Source organism: Neomonachus schauinslandi, chromosome 1 (genome assembly GCF_002201575.2).
Source record: "Neomonachus schauinslandi chromosome 1, ASM220157v2, whole genome shotgun sequence".
Taxonomy (NCBI): domain Eukaryota; kingdom Metazoa; phylum Chordata; class Mammalia; order Carnivora; family Phocidae; genus Neomonachus; species Neomonachus schauinslandi.
Genome location: NC_058403.1, coordinates 157,270,974 through 157,294,960, shown reverse-complemented (window position 1 = coordinate 157,294,960; position 23,987 = coordinate 157,270,974). Strand labels below are relative to the sequence as shown.

At 40.9% G+C, this 23,987-nt stretch overlaps 1 protein-coding gene across 1 annotated transcript in view; it reads right to left on the bottom strand.

Moving 5' to 3' along the window:
• Positions 1-732: 732 nt before the first annotated feature.
• Positions 733-23,987, bottom strand: part of KBTBD12 (kelch repeat and BTB domain containing 12) — a 63,342-nt gene continuing 40,087 nt past the window's right edge. Inside the window, exon 5 of the mRNA XM_021695140.1 lies at positions 733-914. Coding sequence (XP_021550815.1) covers positions 733-914 — 182 coding nt within the window. The remainder of the gene's footprint in view (positions 915-23,987) is intronic.

Below are 23,987 nucleotides of genomic sequence, written 5' to 3'. Positions count from 1 at the left end.
GAGTGCCTGGGCTGTTAGGAACTTGTGGTCCAACACTAGCCCCATTTTGGGCAATGTTGCTGTAGTAGAAGAGAATAGAAAGTCTCTACACGAAAATAGAAAGTCTCTGTAAGACTGAAACTGGAACAGAGTGCAGAGAGAAGTCTTCCTTTAACATCACAAGATTTTGAGATGATTCCCCTACTCAGAGACCAGGTCCAAAGTCCTTGCTTTTCCAGGTGTTGGTCACTTATCTACAATCTCCTTTTCCAGCCTTAGTAGCAGAGCTTATGGCCCAGGCAATCTGACCCAGCTCTGGTCAGCTGTTTCTGTGATGTCCCCTTGACCCAGCTCTGTGGCTCAGCTGTTTCTGTGATGTCCCCATGAGCTGCACCCCTGGGATTGCTTCTTCACCATCCGAGGCCCCAGTAAAAGGTCTGCTCCTTGGCAATGCTCTCCTTGAGTCCCCAGCAGTGTGAGGTCCCTGCATCCCTTGATTCCTATGGCACTCACCCTGTGTTTTTCCTGTGCTTCCTGGCCTTGTAATGTCTTGTCCATCCTAGCCAACTGGAGGTCCTTGAGTGCAGACTCTGCACACTCCCTATCACAGCATCCAGCACACACTGCTTTGTGCATGGGCCGCTATGCATGTAATACACATGTCCAGGGTGACTGGCTGGTGCCTGTGGGCTCTCTCTGTTCCTAATGCCTCCTGTGCAGACATAGCAGGAGGTCTTACAGCAAACACTGACCTCAGTGCTCATTGCCTTCTTCCACCAGATCTGAAGGTGGGGGGATGAGGTCTCGGGGGTTCATCCTGGCCACCAGGCAGACATCATAACTGTCATGCATGAGGACATTGATGGCTACAACATTCCATTGGTTTTCCCATGGGTCCAGCTCCAATATTTCTTTGGAGATAACCTCATGTCGATCTGAAAAATAGCAAAGTAGGAAGACAAAATATCATGGGGGTATGATAGTGGAGTGTGGAGGAGAGAGCAATCTTCACTCTATTGAACAACTTCCTCTAAAAGGCATCAAGCACCAAAAATTAATGAAAAAACAACTGAATAAACATACTTTAAATGGAAGACACAGTGCCCCTAACATTTAAGAAACTAAAAAAGGCCATGTTACAACTCACATTCAAAAATTATTTGAATAATTGGTATATTAACAGGGCATACCATTGTCTAAATTTAATAATTTATTAATGTTTGGAGCTAGGGATGAAATTGTCCTTATTTCTACACCTAGGGGGAGATACAGCTTGTGACCTTGTGTGAGTTGCTGACCTCCCCAAGCTTACGTTTCCTTAAAGGCAGACAAGGATGCTAATACTCAGCCAGGGTTCTTGCAGGAAACAAATGGCACACCCTAAGTGGGTGATTTGAAGGGAATTTATTGAAGGGACTTTTGGAAAGGTGTGGGCAGGGTTCAGGAAGACCCACTAAGAATAGCAAAGGCCATTACCACCCCTAGACCTGAGAGGCAGCAAGGGGGAAAATGGGTACTTGCTTTGGAAAGGGCAGCTGTCGAAAGAGTGCAGCCTGGAAGGAGCAGACGTTGGCAGGGAAGATGTAACAGCCATCCTCCGAAACCCCACAGGGAGGGGGTGGCGATAATAAATGCCCTGACTCTACCCTCCTTTCACCCAACAATCTCTGCTCTTGCCTCCCACTGGATGGACTCAACCAGAAGCTAGAGGAGAAGGGCATCTGTGAATACACCCAGTATTTGTCAACTTCACAGGACATAGAGCATGATAGAGAATGGGGCAGAGTGAGTCTGGAGGGGCAAATGGAAGATTTCCAGCCTAGATGACTATTTCACAATTTTATGATGACCAGAGGAGATAATGTATGCATAAGTGCCCAGTCCTTGCATATTAAAGTCAATTTTTGAAAATGGTCCATGCGTGCTTGTAAAGGATGGTTATTTTGTAGTTTTTGGTGCAGTGTTCCATATACATTCACTGAGTCATGTTAGCCAACCCTCCTATGTATTTATGGATTTTTGTGGGCTTATTCTTCCAGTTACTGAGAGAACTGTGTTAAAATATCCCACTAAGATTGTGGATTTGTCTGTTTCTCCTTTTAGTACCGTCAATTTTTAGTCTACACATTTTGAGTCTGTTATTAAGTACATATAAATTTTACCACTTATAAATTTATCATTATGAGTGATCCTTGTACTCTAGAATAAGTTCCATTCTTTTGACTGATATTATAAACTCTAAAAAGTAGGATTTTAAGCACCATTCTAATGATCTTTGTCTTTTAATTGGAGCATTTAGTCCATTTACATTTAATGCAATTACTGATATATTTTGGTTTATATCTACCACCTCATTTGTGGATTGTCCTTGTCTTGCTTGTTCTTTCTTTTCTCCTTTAATGCCATCTTTTGGATTGGCTGAGTACTTTTTTTATCATTCCATTTCCCTTTCTTTACTGATTTAGAAGTTATAAACCCTGTTTCTATTTTTTTTGGTGGTTATCCTAAAAAGTAAAACATTCATACTTAACTTATCAAGACTTAAACATAATCAATACTTGACCCTCTTCTTGGAGGGCTTTAGAATAGTTTAATTATATTTACTGCCCTCCTAATTTATTAGCTACTGTTGATGTACATTTTAATTCTATATATCTTTTAGATCTGCAAGACATTATCATTATTGTTTTATACAGTAAATGTTCATTTAGAATTAACCCACACATTTACACTTTCATTGCTCTTCATTATCTCTTGCATCTTAGACTTTTCATCTAAGATACTTTTCCTGCGCCTGAAGTATATATGTTAGAGGAGGTCTACCAGATTTTGTTTCTCTGAAAATGTTTTTTTTCACCTGCATTTTCTGAAAGAATTTTCCCTCCCCAAACACCATAAAATAGTAAGAACTGATACTCATTCTATGTCTGCTGTGTACTATGCTTACTGTGTACTATGCTTAATGTGCTGGCTACATTTGAGGCATTATGTTATATCATCCTCATAATAAGCCTGTGAGCAGGTACTATTGTTATTCCAGTTTTACAGGTTAGGAAAAACTTACAGCAATTAAATGCTGTGCCTACAGCATGCAGTTAGAAGTGGTAGAACCAGAATATGCACCCAGATATGTGGTCCTTAAGACCATAACTACTAAGCTCTTGAATGAAGGAGGACATCATGGTATCACTGTATTTTTACAGCTTATTGATGAGACGAATAAGTGGGACCTAAATCTTATACAAATTTGGCGGTCCTCTTTTAGGAAAATATTACAAAATTACAAATACAAAATTAGGTATGAAAATGAATATTTACTTTTTTTCAGCTTTATTGAGGTTGATTGACAAAAATTGTGTATGTTTGGGGCACCTGGGTGGCTCAGTCGTTAAGCGTCTGCCTTCGGCTCAGGTCATGATCCCAGGGTCCTGGGATCGAGCCCCACATTGGGCTCCTTGCTCAGCAGGAAGCCTGCTTCTCCCTCTCCCACTCACCCTGCTGTGTTCCCTCTCTTGCTGTCTCTCTCTCTGTCAAAAAATAAATAAAATCTTTAAAAAAAAAATTGTATATGTTTAAGATATACATCCCAGCCCTGAATCACGCTAATTAACACACCCATGACCTCACATAGTTACTTTTGTGTGTGTGCGCATGTGTGTGGTGAGAACACTAAAGCAAAGTTCAAATATACAATACAGTATTGTTAACTATAGTCACCATGCTATGCATTTTCAGAACTTACTCATAACTGAAAGTTTGTAGCCTTTGACCACCATCACCATTCCCTCTATCCCAAGCCCCTGGCAACTACCATTCCAACTACCATTTGAACTTGGCTACTTTTGATTCCACATATAAATGAGATGGTATAGTATTTGGGTTTTTTTTGTGTCCCGATTATTTCATTTAGCATAATGTCCTCCAGGTTCATCCTTGTGGCAAATGGGCAGGATTTCTTTCCTTTTAATGGTTGAGTAAATTCCCCTGTGCGTGCACGTGTGTGTATCACATTTTCTTTACACCAACTCTGTCCAGTAGAACCTTCTGTGATGAAGGAAATGTTATATAATCCATGCTGTGCAATACAGCAACCATTAGACATATGTGGTATTGAATAATTTAAAATGTAGCTAGTGAGACTGAGGAACTGATTTTGAACTCTTATTTAATTGTAATTAGCTGAAATTTACACAAAGCTCTACATCTCTTTTTGTTTCAGTTTTTTTTTTTTTTTAAGATTTTTATTTATTCGTTTGACAGAGAGAGACACAGCGAGAGAGGGAACTCAAGCAGGGGGAGTGGGAGAGGGAGAAGCAGGCCCCCTGCCGAGCAGGGAGCCCGATGCGGGGCTCGATCCCAGGAGTCTGGGATAATGACCTGAGCCGAAGGCAGACGCTTAACGACTGAGCCACCCAGGCGCCCCTTGTTTCAGTTTTTTAAAATATCTATTTGATCTATCAATTTCTGAGGAAGTTATCTTAAAGTCCACGCAATTTTTGTGGATTTATCCTTTTATGATTTGTAAAAGTTTCTATTTTATATAAAATAGAATTGAAATAAATTGAAATAAAATTTCAAGGCTATTAAATGCAAAAGGGTCATGCCTGTTGAATCAGTTAGGGTTCTTGGTAGCAACAGCAGAAGCCAACTTGGGCTGGCGTTAGCAAAATGGGGATTTATTGGAAGGAAGGTAGCTCAACAGATTGAGCAGAGTGGGAGGCTTGGCGGGAGGCTCCGTCGGGGCAGAGTGCTACCATGGCTCCTTACACGGCCGGCTGCTCTGGCCCTGGGCAGTGCTGCTAGAAAGCCCGCCGGCACGTAAAGCATGACAGGTGTCCAGGACAGCTGTTCCGTCTTCTTGCTTGTTACTCCCTATGGAGATGAAACAGCCTTTTCTGTCTTAGTTCCTGCCATCATCTTGGAATGCATCTTTTATCATTGCCACACTGGCTTACCGTTTTTGTTTTGCTTTGTTTTAGCTGGGTGAAGGCTTCTGGTGCCCTTATTCAAATTAATGCAGGCTGGGGCCTTTTATAATTTCAGAGTAGAGAGTTTTCTTCACTAATTTTGCTCCCTTCTGCTCATTTCAGTGTTTATTGGGGAGACTTTTTTTTTAAGATTTATTTATTTGAGAGAGAGTGAGCATGTGGGGGTGGGGAGGGACAGAGGGAGAAGGAGAAGGAGAGAGAGAGAGGGAGAATCCTCAAGCAGACTCCATGCCCAGCACAGAGCCTGATGCGGGGCTTGATCCCAGGACCCTGAAATCATGACCTGAGCCGAAACCAAGAGTCAGATGCTTAACCGACTGTGCCACTCAGGTGCCCTAGGGAGACATTTTTTTTAAGCCATGTATGCATATTACCATCTTTCCTAGATATCTGTTACTTTATTTACATGGAATGAAAATTACCGCATTAGTGGCAAAGAAGCAAAGAAGACAACCAGTGAGTTTTCTTTCTTTCTTTTTCTTTTTTTAAGGATTTTATTTATTTGAGAGAGAGAGAGAGCAAGAGAGAGAGTATGAGTGGGGTGAGGGGCAGAGGGAGAAGCAAACTTCCCACTGAGCAGGGAGCCTGATGCGGGGCTCGATTCCAGGGCCCTGGGACCATGACCTGAGCCGAAGGCAGATGCTTAACCGACCGAGCCACCCAGGCGCCCCTTGAGTTTTCTTGAGTATGAAAGCTCTGAGATAGTGTACTAGATCACAGGCCTGATTATGGAGACTTGAACTCTCAGGAAGAGCGCAGACCCCGCCACAGCTGTCACCCAGAATCACCTGGCAGCGCTGCACGCCTCTGTGGGGCCATCCTGAATGCTGTCCTAAATTTCTACTAACAGAGCTCATAAAGCGAGGAATCAGTGCTTGGCATTTGTGTTTACTTATTTATGTGAGTTTGGGTTCTGGAAACATTATCACACTAACAAGGGAAAAGAAACGGGAGGTTGAACTCAGTGTCGGCTTTTTTCAATTCAGTTAATTTTCCAAAAATAGACACACTTAATGCAACAGCATCTTAATTATTAAAGGAGTTAGGAAGCTCTCCCTGCATACTGACACCTCCAATAGTAAGCAATTTAAAACATTATTTTACATGAAGTAAATAAAAAAATCACATGATTTTTTTTGAAGTAAATAATGAGATGGCAAAGAAACTCCATCTTTGTGGTAGACTGCCTTGGGCTATACCCCATGTGTTTTAGGGGGTGCTCTCTGCTGTTGGAGGTCCTTCTGTGGAAAAATTTGAGAAGCACACTGCAGTATAAATTTCATCCTTGAATTCAATCAGACTACCAGAAAACCAAAAACTTAGGGTATTTTTGTCCTTTGTAGAATTGTTTCCTTTTGATTTGCTCTTCAATGAAATGCTAACTTGCCATTTTATTCATTATAGGAGTATTATTGAGGGCATTTCCCGCTACTCTACATGAAGCTACAGTGAGAAGTTTCTCCCTGTTTAAAAGATATGTACCTTCTAAGCAGTGGTTTGCTCTTCCCTTGAGGACACTGCAAACAGGGCACGCTCTCCTTTCTGCTCTGGCCTCTAGTGAGATCAAAGATAAACTGGCTAGTGAAATACAGCTAGTGAAAAAGAACTTTATTTATTTATTTTTAAAGATTTTATTTGACAGAGAGACAAAACAAGAAAAGAACACAAGCAGGGGCAGTGGGAAAGGGAGAAACAGGCTTCCTGCTGAGTAGGGAGCCCCACGTGGGACTAGATCCCAGGCCCCTGGGATCATGACCTGAGCCGAAGGCAGACGCTTACCAACTGAGCCACCCAGCCACCCCTGAAAAAGAACTTTAGGTGCATTTATGTACCAACTTCACCTCGTCTTCCTTGATTTTATTTTTCTATCTTTATTTTCCCGATTTATTTTAATTTCTATCTTATTGTGGGGCATGCATCTCTCTATAAGCCATCTCAAATTCAATTTCATTTTGAATGAATTGGCCTGTGAATAAATAATCAGTCATAGAATGAGTAACAGACCTGAGGCTAAGTTGGCTTGTCCTCAGCTGAGGGGTGTTACCTGCCCTCTCTTGTGGTGAAGGAACCACGGGCCAGTGAAAGCCTCCATTTAAATGCCCCTGACTCAAGCAGGAAGAGGAGGGTCATGAGTGTTGCAGATAGGCATGACCAGCAGCTGATGGCCTCAGCTAGTGGAGGAGGCCAAGAGTCCATTCAAATGGGCAGAAAAGAAACAAACGAATGGCTGAGTATATGCAGTTGTCTAGCTGCAGAGGAGGTGGAAGGGGGAGCAACAGCTCTTTATAGCCCTCTAGAGATACCAGTGTAATTACAAAATCATGTTGCATAGTTACAGTCTTTGTCTATAAATTCAATTAGTTGATCAAAGATTTTATAGTTTCCACCAAGTTGAAGGAATGGATATGTAAAACCACTTGTGATCAAGGGATAATTGGCATTCGATGTAATGGATTGTAAATGAACTCCTACTAAGTATTCTGGGTTTATTTATAAGAAACATAGAATGTGTTTTATGCTTAAAGTTACATGTAGGAGTTAAAATAGGAAATGATTCTTTCAAGAAGTATTTTGACTTTCATTTTCCCAAGAGGAAGACATCGTTTTTTAAAATGAGATTATGCTTTCTTTAAGCACAAGTGGAAGGTCTGAGACAAAATTATCCAATACAGACTGTTATATTTAATTTAAATATTGGTATGTTTGGATTTAGGTCACTATTTTATTATTTCTTTTATTTTTGTACCTTCATTTCTCCTTTCCTTCTTTTTGAATTATTTGAATATTCTTTTTTTTTTTTAAAAGATTTTATTTATTTATTTGAGAGAGAGAGAATGAGAGAGAGAGAACACATGAGAGGGGATAGGGTCAGAGGACGAAGCAGACTCCCTGCCGAGCAGGGAGCCCGATGCGGGACTCAATCCAGGGACTCCAGGATCATGACCTGAGCCAAAGGCAGTCGCTTAACCAACTGAGCCACGCAGGCGCCCGAATTATTTGAATATTCTTAATATCCCATTTTAATTTGTCTTGAGTTTTTAGCCACACCTGCGTGTATAATTTTTTTTAGTAGTTGTTCTAAGGATCACAATATACATACTTAACTTTTAACAGACTAATTAATATATTATCATTTCGAGTGGAACATAGGAACCTTACTACCATGTAGTTCCTATGTCTACCCTTGGGGAAATGGTCCTCTCTGTATAACATTAACATACACTGAAAACGGGGCACCTGGGGCCTCAGTGGTTAAGTGTCTGCCTTTGGCTCAGGTCATGATCTCAGGGTCCAAGTAGGGCTCCCTGTTCAGTGGGAGTCTGCTTCTCCCTCTCTGCCTACCCCTTGCCCTGCTTGTGCTCGCTCTCTCTCCCTCTCTCTCAAATAAGTTAAAAAAATTAAAAATTAAAAAAAAAACCCATACACTGAAAACACTGTCAGACCATTCACCATAGCAACTTCTTTCTAAGTATGTCTCCTGAGGCAAGGGAAACAAAAGCAAAAACAAACTATTGGGACTTCATCAAGATATAAAGTTTCTGCACAGTGAAGGAAACAATCAACAAAACTAAAAGGCAACCTATGGAATGAGAGAAGATACTTGCAAATGACATATCCAATAAAGAGTTAGTATCCACAATATATAAAGAACTTATCAGACTCAACACCCCAAAACCAAAAAATCCAACTAAAAAATGGTCAGAAGACATGAACAGACATTTCTCCAAAGAACACATCCAGATGTCCAACAGATACATGAAAAGATGGTCAGCATCACTCATCAGGGAAATGCAATTCAAAACTATAATGAAATATCACCTCGCATCTGTCAGAATGGCTAAAATCAACAACACAAGAAACAACAGGTGTTGGTGAGGATGTGGAGAAAAAGAAATACTTGTGCTTTGTTGGTGGGAATACCAAGTGGTGCAGCCACTGTGGAAAACAGTATGGAGGTCCCTCAAAAAGTTAAAAATAGTTATGATCCAGTAATCACACTACTGGGTATTTACCCAAAGAATACAAGAACACTAATCCAAAGGGATACATGCATCCTTATGTTTATAGCAGCATTATTTACAATAGCCAAGATATGGAAGCAGCCCAAGTGTTCATCAGCTGATGGAAGCTATATCTATCTACCTATCAAGTGATTGATCGATAATGGAATGTTACTTAGCCATAAAAAAGAATAAAATCTTGCCATTGCAATGATGTGGATGGAGCTAGAGAGTATTATGCTAAGTGAAATAAGTCAGAGAAAGACAAACACCATATGATTTCACTCATATGTGGAATTTAAGAAACAAACAAGCAAAGGGGAGAGAGAGAGAGAGAGAGGCAAAGAGATCAAGAAACAGACCCTTAACTATGATGGTTACCAGAAAGAAGATGGGTTGGGGGATGGATGAAATAGGTGATGGGGATTGCACTTGTGATGAGGAATGTACTTTCTGTGATGAGCACCAGGTGATGTATGGAAGTGTTGAATGACTATACTGTATACCTGAAACTAATATAATACTGTATGTTAACTAACTGGAAATAAAATAAAAACTTAAAAAAAAAAAACAACACTGTCAGACATGTTAAAATTTCTGCCGTCAACTGGCAAACATATTCTGAAGAACTGAAGAGGAGAAGAGTAGTCCATTATATTTATCCAGGTATTTACCATTTCTGTTTCTCTTCCTTGATTCCCGAGGCTCCAACTTTCTCTGTATCATTTGCCTTTGATCTGAGGAATTTTCACTTTCTGTTGGCAGGTCTGTTGGCCATAAATCTCTTAGTTCTTCTCCATCAGAGAATGTCTTATCTTAATTTTGCCCTCATTCCTGAAGGATATTTTTGCTGCATATACGAGTCCAGATAATTTTTTTTTTTTCAGCGATTAAAAATTTTGTTCCATGCCTTCTGACCTAGCTGGAGAAATCCACACTCTTTTTAATACTTTCCCTTCATATGTTATCTGTTGTTCTTCTCTGGCTTCTTCAAGATCTTTTCCTTATCTTTAGTTTTTAGAAGTTGGGTTATAGGGCGCCTGGGTGGCTCAGTTGGTTAGGCGACTGCCTTTGGCTCAGGTCATGATCCTGGAGTCCCTGGATCGAGTCCCGCATCGGGCTCCCTGCTTGGCAGGGAGTCTGCTTCTCCCTCTGACCCTCCCCCCTCTCATGTGCTCTCTCTCATTCTCTCTCTCTTAAATAAATAAAATCTTTAAAAAAAAAAAAAGAAGTTTGGTTATAATGTGTCTGGGTGTGGTTTTTTCAAGTTTATCCTGTTTTTAGTTTGCTGAGTTTCTTTTTTAAATTTAAATTCAATTAATTAACATATAATGTATTATTAGTTTCAGAGGTAGAGTTCAGTGATTCATCAGTCTTATATAACACCCAGTATTCATTACATCAAATGCCCTTCTTAATGTCCCTCACCCAGTTACCCAATTCCCCACTCCCCCATCCAGCAACCCTCAGTTTGTTTCATATGATTAAGAGTCTCTTATGATTTGTCTCCCTCTCTGATTTCATCTTGTTTTATTTTTCCTTCCCTTCCCTTATGATCCTCTGTTTTGTTTCTTAAATTCCACATGAGTGAGATCATAGATAATTGTCTTCCTCTGATTGACTTATTTCAGTTTCTTGAGTTTCTTGAATCTGTAAGTGTATTTCATTAGCCAAATCTGGCAAGTTTTCAGCCATTATTCCTTTAAATATTTTTTCTTCACCCACGTTCCTTCTCCTTTCCTTCTGGGATCATGACATGACTATTAGACCTCTTAGTATTGCCTCGTAGGTCCCCAAGGCTCTTCACTTTTTTTTTCCAATTTTTTTCTCTTTGTTATTCCGATGGGATAATTTGATTTATCATCTTCAAATGCACTCACTTTTCACTCTTTCCTGTCATCTCCATTGTGATATTGAGCCCATTCAGTAATCTATTTTTTTGTTTTTCAGTTCCAAAATTTCCATTTGGTTCTTTTTTTTTTTTTTAATGACTTCTATTTCTCTACTGAGACTTTCTATCTTTTCATACCTTTCAAAAGTAGTCACTTCTTGGAGCCCCAATATAAAAACTGCTTTAAAGTGTCTGCTTAGTTATTTCAAAATCCATGCCATCTCAGAGTTGGCATGTTGTCTTGTCTTCTCCCTTGCGAGATGTTGCTATTTTCTGGGTTCTTGGTATATCAAGTAATTTTGAATTACATATAGGCATTGTGAATATTACGATTCTGGGTCTTGCTTAAATCCTATTTTAAAAAATATTGATTTTTTTTTTTTTAAGCAGAAAACTGCTCCAGTGAGGTACAACTTCAGTTCCCACCTACCTTTTGTGGGCTGTGCCCTCAATGTCTGCTCAGTTTTCAAAGCCCTTGCAATGTCATTGGGCTCTCTCCACGTGTGTGTTAAGCAGTGGCCAGGGAGGGACTGAGCACTGATTACTATTCAGATCAGTTCTCAAAGACTATCGTATACCATTTAGGGCTAAATCATCCATGTGCAGGTGGGGCATGAGCCCAGGAACTCATAACCAACTTTATGGGATCTATTTTTTTTTTTTTGCTTGTCAAATGATCCTTTATTGAAATATTTTCCTTTGTAGTTCTAACTAACTAGCATTCCACTGCACCATATTGATGTCATCTATGATATCACGAGGGTGGCGGCCATCAACATTGCAGCCCAGAGTGGGCAGTCCCCAGGATCTCTTCAGTGGTTCCAGAGATGGAAACTGGCTAAAGCTAAATGGCTTTAGTGGCTAAAGCTTGGTGCTGCATCTGTCAGGCAATGTTGACAATCTCATCAAAAGTGGTATTTCCACTGTGCTTAATGTTTTTCTGCTTTCTGTCTCTTGGTGGTTTCCTTAAGGGCTTTGACAATCAGGGCAGAGGCAGAAGGTACCACTTCAATCTGGGTCTGCCTGTTCTGAATGGTCAGTTTCACGGTAATCCTTAGACCCTTCCAATGACCAGCTGCCTTGGAGATGTCATCACCAACCTTTTTTGGGGGCAGACCCAGGGCTCTGATCTTTGGGGTCAGGGCAGATGTGGCATGACTGCCCCACTCATGCACCTCAGGTATATGACTTTGATCTCCTTGGGGTCGAACTTAGGTGGCATGGTGGAGGTGGCTGGTGTCAGATGAACCTGGATTTGGGGCGAATGAAGACAGTTTCACCTTCGCTTTCTCTGAGCCAAAAGCTATGGGATCGTTTTCTTGAGCTCGCTTCTATCTGCAATCTTTCTGACACTTTTTTTGCCACTAGGAATTCCCTTGTTCCCCTTCCTGGTCTTCTGGCTAAAAAGCTGGGACTTTAGATTCCCCACGCTGCTGCACACTTTCCTCAGATGTGTTTGCTTCCAGGTCTAAGGGCCAGTAGATTGAGAGAGAAAGGCAATGAGGTCTTTCCTCACACTCTTGGGACCTAAGTTCCCCTGGTCGAGAGAGAAGGGTACCAGCCCAGCCTCTGCTGCTGTCAGTCACCACCTGCATTGCCTGAGGGCTGGGGTGGGAGAGAATGGAAAATGAAGAAGGCCATACCCCCCACTTTCTCTGACCCATGCGGTCCTCTTTCTTGTTCCTTGAAACAGAAGTAGAGGGCTTCTTTTAGAGCTCTTTCTATCCACACTTGGTGCAAAGTTCTGGGTTTCAGGCTGCCTTTGAGTCTCAGCCAGTGGGTACCAAGGGAAACAAATGGGGGAACTTGTCATTGATTTGCTGCTACCACAAGTTCTGGTTTTCCTCCCCAATCTGCCCATGACCATTTAGTTTCAGAGTTCTCAGGTAGCTGCTCCATGCATTCTGCCCAGGGGCATTGCTTGCATTCAGTGGGAGAGACAGGGTGACAGGTGCTTACTCCATCTTGACTGGAACCCAGTTTACAGTCTCTTGTTAAAATCAGGGAGATGGCCCTAGCTTTTGGTCCAAAGAGATGTTGGGGAGTTACCTTAGCAAAAAAATAAAGAACAAAGTTTCTATGGTACATATACCCAATGGAACACTATCCAGCTATAAAAATGAGCAAAGATGATCTCTATTATCTGATATAGAATGATTTCTGGGAGATATTGTTAAGTGAAAAAATTAAAATGCATATTTTTAAAGCATCTCCTCACACATTGCCTATTAGTTGTGAGGAAAAAATAGTTAACTCTACAGTGGTGAAGTTAGACAGTATCTTGACCAGGCAAATAAAAATAACATTGCCAGTGAGGGGCAATGGACTTGATTTGCCTCTAGATGTCATGCCCTGAGAAGGACATAGCAGGGATGTAATATTCTAGCCAGAAATGCATAACCTGGGTTTTATCACAAGGAATCATCAACTGGATCTCAGAAGAGGAATATCTTATTTAAAAAGGGGGAAGATTGTATTATTTTAAAATGTCAATGTTATAAAAGGCAAAAAATGTATGTAGAAATATTTCAGATTTAAGGAAACTGAAGAGGCATATCGACAAAATGCAATACCTGATGGTAGATGGGTGTGGAGAGGAAAAAATGCTGTAAAGGACATTTTTAGGTCAATTGACAAAATTAGAATACTAAGAGTAGAATAAATAAAAGTATGAATCAATGTTAAAATTCCTAAAATTATTAGTTACACTGTGGTTATGTAAGAGAATATTTTTTTATTCCACACACTCCAGTATTTAGGGGTAAAGGGCATATGAATAGAATATGAAGAGAACAAAGTTCCGTACCTGTCTGCATGTATGAATATATACATACCTACGGCCAGATGGATTCAGTGACTAAGCAAATGCTAAATAAAGCAAAAGGGGCAACGTGTTAGCAATAGGTGAATCTGTGCATTGATTATGCTGTTTTTATTTTTGTGATTTTCTGTAAGCTTGAAATTATTAAAGAACAGAGTTCCCTAATTTCGGTTCCGTCGTGGCCATTGTGATGTCAATGTTGCAGGATCCCAGGCCTTTTCTGCTGCCTGCAGTCCATCCGATAGCAGACTTGCCCAGCCTTTCCCAGCTTGGAGATTGGAGAGAAAATCGTATGTCATGCTTACGAATCAATGTCAGTCTTTCAAGTTTGCAAAAACTTATAAAACATATATAGATCTGTACGCCAGCTCAGCACAGAGCACTGAGGCTGCGTTCCTATTCTTGGATGCTTTCTAGAAAAAAGAATGCAAAACCAGTGATTACATGGTAAGAAGAAACTCATGCAAGATGAACAGAGTGACAGTCGGCGAAAACCACCAGAGGCCGAATCTGTTCAGATACATCTTTTTACCTAGAAGTAATAAACCCTCTTTGTTTAAAGGCGGGTGGTTGGGATGGTGTAGAAGACACTGTCAGTGAGATCACTGACAGATCAGCTGTCAGCCATATCCTCTCTGTGATGTTTGTTCCAGAACATGCTGATTACATCCACCTGCCACTCTTTGCCTGAGGATTTTCTCTCAGCTCAAGTGGGGCAAGTCGGGAGTGCCAAGGAGTCAATCTGAGGATAAATACCTCAGATTCCCCACCATAGGGAACAACCCAGAGGCTGATCCACACTGTCTCTGAGTTTTCCAACGGGATTGAGTGCCAGTGGCCCACGGCGGTAACCTGCCTGTTAATTCTTCCTTGTGGCCCCGTTCCTTTCTTGTCTCACTCTCTTCCCCTCTCTCAATGCCTCCCAGAACTATGTAAACTCAAATCCTGTCTCAGGCCTGTTTTTGGAGGAGCCCCGCCTTAAGCAGATGGTTACTTTTATTTATTGGAAACTTAGTTGGAAAATGAGGCCAGTTGGTGTGGAGGGAAAAGCTGGTGTGGAACAGTGAGTTAGTCCCTTAGCAGTTAGGACAGGAACGGATGCAGTGAGGCCACAGGATTTCAGGATGGCATGTTAGCCTCTCTCTAGTGACGGGAGGTCCCACCTGTTGGAGGATATTACCTTCCGGACCCGCTGCACATGAACCATTGCTCTAGTGTCTAGAGAACAGTGCTGGGTGACCGGAGTGGCAGAGCAGGGTGAATTGATGGCTGTTGCACCATCTTGCCCTGTGCTGTGGAAGGTCTCTGGGAAGAACACAGATGGAAGTGAGAAAAGGCTAAGGCAGACTTGGGATGAGAAGCAATGGAAGGAGACACTTGTATGCCTCCCTCAACAGGAGCTTTAGAACCCATCATTTTTCCTCCTTTGCCTTGGTGGCCAGCAAGCTGAGCTAAATTCTGGAAATTTTTCTTAGCTTAGGTTTTCTGATAAACTTACCCCGTCCACTTATTACTAAGCATGTTTTTAGTTTCGTTGCACCTATGCTTATTCTTTAAATTGTCTCCATTCTTCCTGGAAATACAAACGATATATATGACATATAAAAAACAAAAGGAGCAACTCTCCTTCAGGATATTACAATTTTAGTACAATTTCTCTAGGGAGGACTGAAATAACAATGGTAAAACAGACAAATTTAATTATACTGTATTTCTCTCTGTGGCCGATAGTCCTAGGATAATGCAGAAATCGATTGTGTAGTTGCCACCAAAGTTTTTTGTTCCTTTCTCAACTTTTTATTTTGAGAAATTTGAAACAGTCGAAAGCAGAGTTCAGTGAATACCTGAAGACTTTATATCTAGATTCAATAATAGTTAACGTGTTTCTGTATTTTTACTGCCTCCCTCATGTGTACACATGAACACCCATTTTCTTTTTCTGCAACCCTTAAAAATTAGTTGCAGACATGATACTTCACCCTTAAATACTCAGCATGCCTCTTCTAAGAATAAAGATATTTATTTATATAATTACAGTACCATTATCATACCTAAGAAAAAACATTAATTCCATCACATTAAATAACATCCTGTCCATGTTCTGATTTCCCCAGTTGTCCCAAAAATGCCCTTACATGACTGTTCTTTTCAGTCAGAATCCAATAAACACTCACATGTTATATTTGGTTTTTATGTCCCTCTGATCTCTTTTCATTTAGTATGTCCCCTTTTTTTTTTTTTTTTTTTTCCATAACACTAACTAACTTTTCTGGGTCTGGGGCCAGCTTTCTTGTTTGAATGTCCACATTCTGAATCTGTTTCCTCATAGGGTCATTTAACTTGTTCCTCTCCCTTGTATTCCCTATAAATTGGAAATCTAGAGGCTTGATTAGACACAAGTTAATCATTTTGGTGGTGGTAGGTGGGCAAGAGTCCTTCCTACCGTATTATACAGAAAGAAAATACAGCTGATCCTTGAACGACATGGGTTTGAATTGCATGGGTCTGCTTATATGCAGATTTGTTTCAACAAATACAGTGGAGTACTGTAAATAGATTTCCTCCTTATGATTTTAACAACATTTTGTTTTCTCTAGCTTATTTTAATATAACTATTATAATATATAATGCATTCCTTCTACATTTATTATATATTCAATCAATTACAGTCAATAATGATTTTTGATGTTTAAATTATTCCAAATTTGGTCACTGACTGCCCTTTTAGGCTGGCTTCTCTGTCTTTTGATATGACTCCCTTAAGTCTTTGATAGCTCGCTTGCTTTCTGGTATTACAAGATATCCTAAGCTCACCTCATAGTTTTTGTGCTTCAAACCTGGAATCAGCTGTTTCTCTAAGGAGCACAGCTACCTTCTAAGCCTCTGGCTGAAAGCATTATTCCACTAATGTAGCAACTTTCAGTTTCGCCCTCACTTCACTCCTTCAGGGCTGGGACTGCATATATTTGTTCTCCAGGGCTTAACATAGGCTTATTACCTAGAAGTCATTCAACAAAGCTTACCTAGAAGTCATTCAATAAAGCTTTGTTGAATGAATGAACAACGGACATCAGTGGTTCTCAATCCTGACTGCAAATTAGAAGAATCTGAAGAGCTTTGAAAAAATACTGATGCCCAGGCCCCATACCCAAATATTCTGATTTAATTTGTCTGGCACAGAGAGACAACTTAGCCTCCTGGTTAAAAAATACAGACTTTGGGGCCCGACGATCTGGATTTTGAATCCCAGATTCAACATTTACCCTCTGTGTGACCTCTTTTAGGTGGCTTCCGTTTCTGCTGTAGTCTGTAAAGGTAATTAGAATATCTACCTCACAGGCTCCTGTGAGAATTAAATAAATTAACATATGCAAAGTGCTCAGAACAGCTCCTAGCAGAGTCAACACCGGGTAACTGTTAGCTGTCCATTTGATTCTACATTTGTTAGTGAGGTAATTAATTTTTTGAAATACTTCCCAATGTGTTTTCTCTTTTTGATAACTCAGGTTTGTTCTCGGCAGCCTCTCTACCTTTAGGACTGGGCCCCACGCTGAATGAGAGAAGACAGAGAGGGGCTTTGAGAGGAATTCTTGCTGGGGATAAGGGAGGCAGAGAGATTCTCTGGTTCTCGGTAGAGGAATGACAGATTCCTGGGTCCCCTGCAATTATCCAGGGAAGATGGTGAACATGTGTCAGATGCGTTAGGGGGGACTGAAAGCAGAAGGGACTTAGGGCTGGACCCCGGGGGGGGGGGTCTCTCTGCCCAGAGCCCCGCCTGCTTGGGTAGCCAGGTAGTGCTGAAATGGAGAACCAGTGGCTCCCTCAGCTTGCTCAAGGAGGTCCCGTGTTACCTTGGAAGGAATGGGAGAGTAGCTACAGATTGCAAATATGCACGTGTGCCAACTGGCTGCTGCAGGGGTAGGAGGTGAGGGGATCCTGCACCAGAGATTTAGGGGGAAACACACTAAAACCAGAGGCTGGAAGAAAGCCGAGTCTCAAAGAGCCAGTAGTTGGGACGAGAGCCAGAGTGGGGCTTTGTCAGAGGGAAGGCAGCTGAGCCCTCTGGGAGCAGCCACTCCTCGCGGGATATCCGAGAATCCTGGGGGCTCACTGGAGCTAGAAAACACGGGAGTGGGTCTTTGGTATTCAGTTCATTACAGCTGTCCCCGAGATGTCTGCTCTCCAGGCTCCCGCGGTCCCTCGAAAGGCAAGATTTCTGTGTGTCAAGCCTTGACACAGGGGTCTTGCAAGCTCTTAGGTCACTATGTTCTCCTCTCCTCCTGGAGGCTTCAATGAGCAGGAAATAGGTTCCTGCCACTAGGTGTCACCTGCCACCACTGTCTCTCCTTGTCTCTAGAAACCTACATTTCTGTTCCTAGATGGAGCCATTTCTGCCTCTGCGAAGCCAAGAACTCGCCTCCATGCACTCTCCCTGTGCGCAGTTCAGCTAATTCTCCGCATTAGCGTCAAACACCAAAGCTGAATTACTTTGGGTGGGGGGAACAAAGGGGAAGAGCTCCTTTTCCCTTAATAACAGCTTTATTGAGATATAATCTACGTACCATAAAATTAATCTTTTAAAAAACGTACAATTCCACGTGTTTTAGTATATTCACAGAGCTGTGCCACCATCACCACCATCTAATTTCAAAACCTTTCTCCTTATAAAGCAACCCTGTACCCTGTACCCATTAGCAGTCATTTCTTGTTCCTGATTCTCCCTGACAACCACAAATCTACTTTCTATCTCTATGCATCTGCCTTTTCTGCACATTTCATATAAATGGAATCATACAAGGTCTTTTGTGATAGGCTTCTTTTACTCAGCATAATGTTTTCAAGATTCATTTACGTGGTAGTTTGTGTTAGTACGCCATTCCCTTTTATCGCCAAATAATATTCCACTGTATGAATGTACCGTATTTCCTTTGTGCATTCATTAGTTGATAGAGATTTGGGTTGTTTCTACTTTTAGGCTGTGAAAAACACTGCTGCTGTGAACATTCATGTACAGGTGTTTGTGTGGACATGTATTTTCAATTCTCTTGGGTCTGTAACTAGGAATGGAATTGCTGGGTCCCGTGACAACTCTATGTTTAACCTTTTGAGGAGCTGCCGGACAGTTTTATAAAGCAACTGCCCCATTTTACATTTTCACCAGCAATGCATGAGGGTTCCAGTTTTTCCAACCCTTGTCAACATTTGTTACTTATTTTCTTTATTATAGCCATCCCAGTGGTGGTAAAGTGTTATCTCTTTATGGTTTTGATTTGCATTTCCCTGATGGCTAATGATGCTGAGCACTGGCCATTTGTTTATAACTGGAGAAATGTCTATTCAGGTCCTTTGTCAACTTAAAAAAATGGGTTATTTTTCTTTTTATGACTGAATTGTAAGAGTTCTTAATATATCCTAGATACAAGTCTCTTATCCGATACGGGGTTTGCAAATATTTTCTCTCATCCTATGGGTTCTTTTCATTTTCTTGATGGTGCCCTTTGAAGTACAAAGGTTTTTAATTTCAGTGTACAATATCCCTACTTTTTCTTTTTTGTTTGTGCTCAGGTGTATCTAAGAAACCACTGCCTAGTTCAGGATAAAGATTTATGCCTATGTTTTCTTCTAAGAGTTTTACAGTTTAAGCTCTTATGTTTAGACTGTGGATCTACTTCGAGTTCATTTTTGTCCATGGGTGAGGTAGGAGTCCAACTTCATTCACTTGCGTGTGGACATCCAATTATTCCTGCACCATTTGTTGAAAAAGAGATCCTCTCCTCATTGAATTGTCTTGGCACCCTTGTACCACCCTGGAATGTCAAGTGTATTCCACTGATCTATATGTCTGTTATTGTGCTGGTACTGCACAGTCTTGATTATTATAGCTTTGAAGTAAGTTTTGAAATTAGGAAGTGTGAGTCTTCTAATTTTGTTCTTTTTCAAGACTTTTGCATATTCTTAGGTCTCTGCATTTCCACATAAATTTTAGGTCAGCTTGTCAATTTTTCTGTGCAATATCTTACATTTCATGTAGGTTTTCAATTTCTTTTCATGATGTTTTGCAGTTTTCGGTGTGTAAGTCCTGCTTAGGTCACGTTTATTCCTAAGTATTTTATTCTTTTTGATACTATTATAAATGGAATTGTTTTCTTAATTTCATTTTCAGCTTGTTCATTGTGAGTGTATAGAAATACAATTGTTTTTTGTATATTGATCTTGCATCCTGCAACCTTGCTGAATTCATTTATTAGCTCTAAAAGCTTTTTTTGGTGTTTGGATTTTTTAGGATTTTTCTAAATAAAAGATCATGCCATATGCAATTATTTAGTCTTTTCTGATCTGGATGCCTTTTATTTATTTTTCTTTCCTAATTGCCCTCATTGGAACCTCCAGTATAATGTTGAAAAGAAGTGGCAAAAATAGACATTCTTGTCTTGTTCCCGATTTTAGGAGGAAAGATTTCAGTTCTTGACCACTAAGTTTGATGTTAACTGTGAGGTTCTCACAGATGCCCCTTACCACATTGTGGAAATTCCCTTCTATTTCTAGTTTGCTGGGTGTTACTATCATGGAAGGGTGTTGGATTCTGACAAATTCTTTTTCTGCATGTATTGAAATGATTGACCTGTTTTTTGTCCTTCATTCTACAAATACGGTGTCTTGCACTGGTTAATTTTCATATGGTGAACCCACTTTGCATTCTTGGGATAAATCCTGCTTGGCATGGTGTATAATTTTTTTGGTATGTTGCTGGATTCAGTATGCTTGTATTTTGTGGAGGATTTCTGCATCCTTATTCATAAAGGATATTGACCTCTAGTTGTCTTGCAATGTCTTTGTCTAGTTTTGGTATCAGAATGAATTGGAAAGTGTTCTCTCCTCTTCTATATTTTGTAAGTTTGTGAAGGATTGGTGTTAATGAGCTCTGAAGTTTTTGAAACAGAATCTTGGCTTCCTCACTCTGTTGGAGGTGGAGAAAGAGGTTTGGTTTTTGTTTTTGTCCCTCCCCACCCCAGTCTGCCCTGGTGAGTCCCAGGACCCTGTCAAGAACTGTGCAGAGTCTGAGATTTTACATGTTAGCTTGTTACGGTTTTGTGGACACTGAGAGATGCTGTGAAACTCCTAGGTCTGAGGTGAAGGACAGTGTCGCTCACAGCAAGAGCAGTAGCAGGGTGTCAGCATTAGCTATTTGAGACCCAGTTCCCCCAGGGCAACATGAAGACTGACAGGTGATACCTGGACTGTCAGTGCACTGCGTTATAGGAGAGGAACCCCGAGCTGAGGGGCCTCGAATCTTTTTTTTTAAGATTAATTAATTATTTATTTGGAGGGAGGGGCAGAGGTACAGGGAGAGGGAGACAGCAGACTCCCCACTGAGCACGGAGCCTGGTGAGGGGCTCGATCCCACGACCCTGAGATCATGACCCAAGCCAAAATCAAAAGTCAGGGGCCTCAGGACCCCAAATCTTTTATAATGGCCAGTAAGCATGCCTGCCTTTTACCATGGAGGGAGACACCGTTTCTGTCTTCTGGGCTGTATGCTATACAAACCTGCTTGAAAAGATAGTCCAGCACAAAGACAGTGTTTCTGCTCAGAAGACATGCCTGAGACTCACAGAGAATTATCTCCCAACAGATGTACTTGTTAATATTTTCCTTCATACCCCCCCGTTATTCCTCCATTATATGTACTATTATTTATACATTTTAAATTTAGTTTTTGTTTTATCAGTTGTACATGCACATGATGTGAAGAGTCAAACAGCTTTACAAGACGTATTCCTTAAAAACAGTCATCTCCTCCCCTCCTCCCCATTTACTGCTCCTCCATCAACTCTGGCTGAGTCTTCTGGCATTGAGCACTGGATCTGTAAATAGCATTTTTTATACTACTGCCACTTCTTGATTTCTCAGATGAAGGTATTGACTCTTGGCTTCCACTGTGGAAAATGTGGTTTCACCTTTCTTTCACATCCCCACATCTGCCTACTTTCTGGTTTCTCATTTTTCCAGGATAGTTAAGGTGTCCTTTTGGTCAGCTCAAGATTTAATATTTATATTATTAGACGTTATTCTTATAAAAGCTATTCACAGATGAGCCGTGTGCTGTACTTTTCCTTTCCTGTGCAAAGTCAGTTGTTTGATTTTGTTAGTTTTCATTGCTCTTCTCCAAACGTCTAAATGTCTAGATCTTTCAAAACATTACGATTTGATCAGTTTTCTCTGCTGGAGGTCTCCTCCCACAGAGCCGTTTGAGCTGCTCCATTCTGCGTGGTTGCTCTTCAGGCCTGCCATGCCGGTGGCCATTCACAGGTCCCCCCCTGCCCGCCCAACATCTTCCTGGAATTTCTTCCTCTCTATTGTATTTGATCCTGTTTCCTGGATCCCATGTCAACTCTTTTTTGGTTTATATGTCCATTTTTGGTGAATTACATCCTTTTAATAAAAGGGCACAGGGGAGATACATGTTTGAGACATTGCTTGGCTGAATTTGTGCCCTTGTGCTTAATGAATAGTTCAGTTGGTATAAAAGTGCAGGTGGAAAATAATTTCCCCCTAGAATCTTTGAAGGCATTTGTTTCATTTTCTTCTAGCTTCCAAGGTCATGGTTCAGAATCAGATGTCATTCTGATTCTTGACACTTTATGAAACTTTTTTTCCTCTCTCTCTGGAAGCTTTTGGGATCTTTTATTTGTCCCCAATGTTTTGTAATGTCACAGGAATGTGCTTCAGTTTGAGTTTGCTTTCATCCACTGTGTATCTTTCACATGGTGTATCCTTGCAATCTGGTGACTTCAGTTCTGGGAAAATTTCTTAATTTATTTCACAGATGATTTATTCTTCCCCATTTTCTCTGCTCTTCTTTACTGGAACTCCTCTTATTCAAATGTTGGACCTTTTGGACTTGTTTTCTCTCTCACTTTCCATCGAATTGCTTTTCGCTCTGCTTTCTGAGAAGTTCCTCCCACTCCAGGTTTCCTAGTGTATATTTAATTTCTACTACCATATTTTTAATTTCCAAAAAGTCCTTTAAATATACTTTTCTTCTTCCATTGATGCAATGTTTTCTTATGTCCCTGAGGCTACTTCTCCTGTTATAGTTTCTGTTTCATCCAAGTTACTTTTCTTTACTTTGACTTTTGTCTCTGATCGACATACTTTCCTCAAATCTCTGATAGTCTCCAGCGGTTTGCTCATCTTTAAGAGTTGGATGCCATGGAAGATTTCTCTGTGAGGTTCTCCATGGGGTGATTTGGCTTTGCCTTATTTCAGGGCTGGCCAGGTCCCCAGAGACGAGTCTTCCAGTCCCCTGCCTGGAGGGTATGGTTGCCCACATTCTGGGAGCCAGGGAAGGAAGAAAGGTGGGGATCTGTGTGCAGTTGTTCACTTACTCTGCCTGCTTTAATACTGAGCGCCTGACTTCCACTCCTGGCCTCAGCTTCGGTCTCCACTAGGGTGGAGGAGGGGCTCTGCGTCCCTAGTGAGAGTGGGGCAGGAGATTCAGGTCTTGCTTTCTTTCACCCAGCATCACCTTCATTCCCTCCTCCAGAGGTTCCTGCTGTTGCCAGTTCCTGAGGCTGCCTGGGGTTCTGTGCTACAAATCTGGGGGTTTTGTTTGTTTATTTGTTTGCTTTTCCTGTGGCCAGTTCAGGATCGAACTTTCTAAGGTCTGGTTAATTACTACTCATTCATCTGCCCTCCAGCTTCCAAAATTTGATTGCTGTTGCCGTCCCTCTTCTTTCCTTTGTCCAACTGGGTTTATTCCTTTTACTATCATTTTAGTGGGGTTTGGGGAGAAAATAGAGGTGTTCAAACTAGCATTTTAACCAAAACCAAATTATTATATTTATTACATGTTTACATATCTGTCTGTCCCATTTTGGACATCTTGATGGCATCCCAAATGCTTATCAAAAGTTATGTTTCAATCACCAAATTTTTACTGAATTAACTAAATAGATTATAAGAGATTAATTTCTTGATTGTGGTTTCCTGACTACATAAATGGGATGACTAGGTTTGTGTCACACGAGGAGAGAAAATTCAGTGCCTGTTTTTAGGTCTGATGCTGAGGTTGCTGGGTCATAACAGGCATGCTATTATACAATTGCTCTATTTTTCATAAAACCCCAGTGATGATTCATTCAGCTAATCCCAGAAAATCCACCATGTTAGAACCAAATAATTAAAATGGACTTTGAGAGCTCATCTGGTAAATCCCTTTCCCTCTGGCTGAAAGCATCATTAGGCCACCACAGTATCAAGAAAAGAGGTTGTCTCCTGGTATGAGTGTAGACTGTTTGAAATGC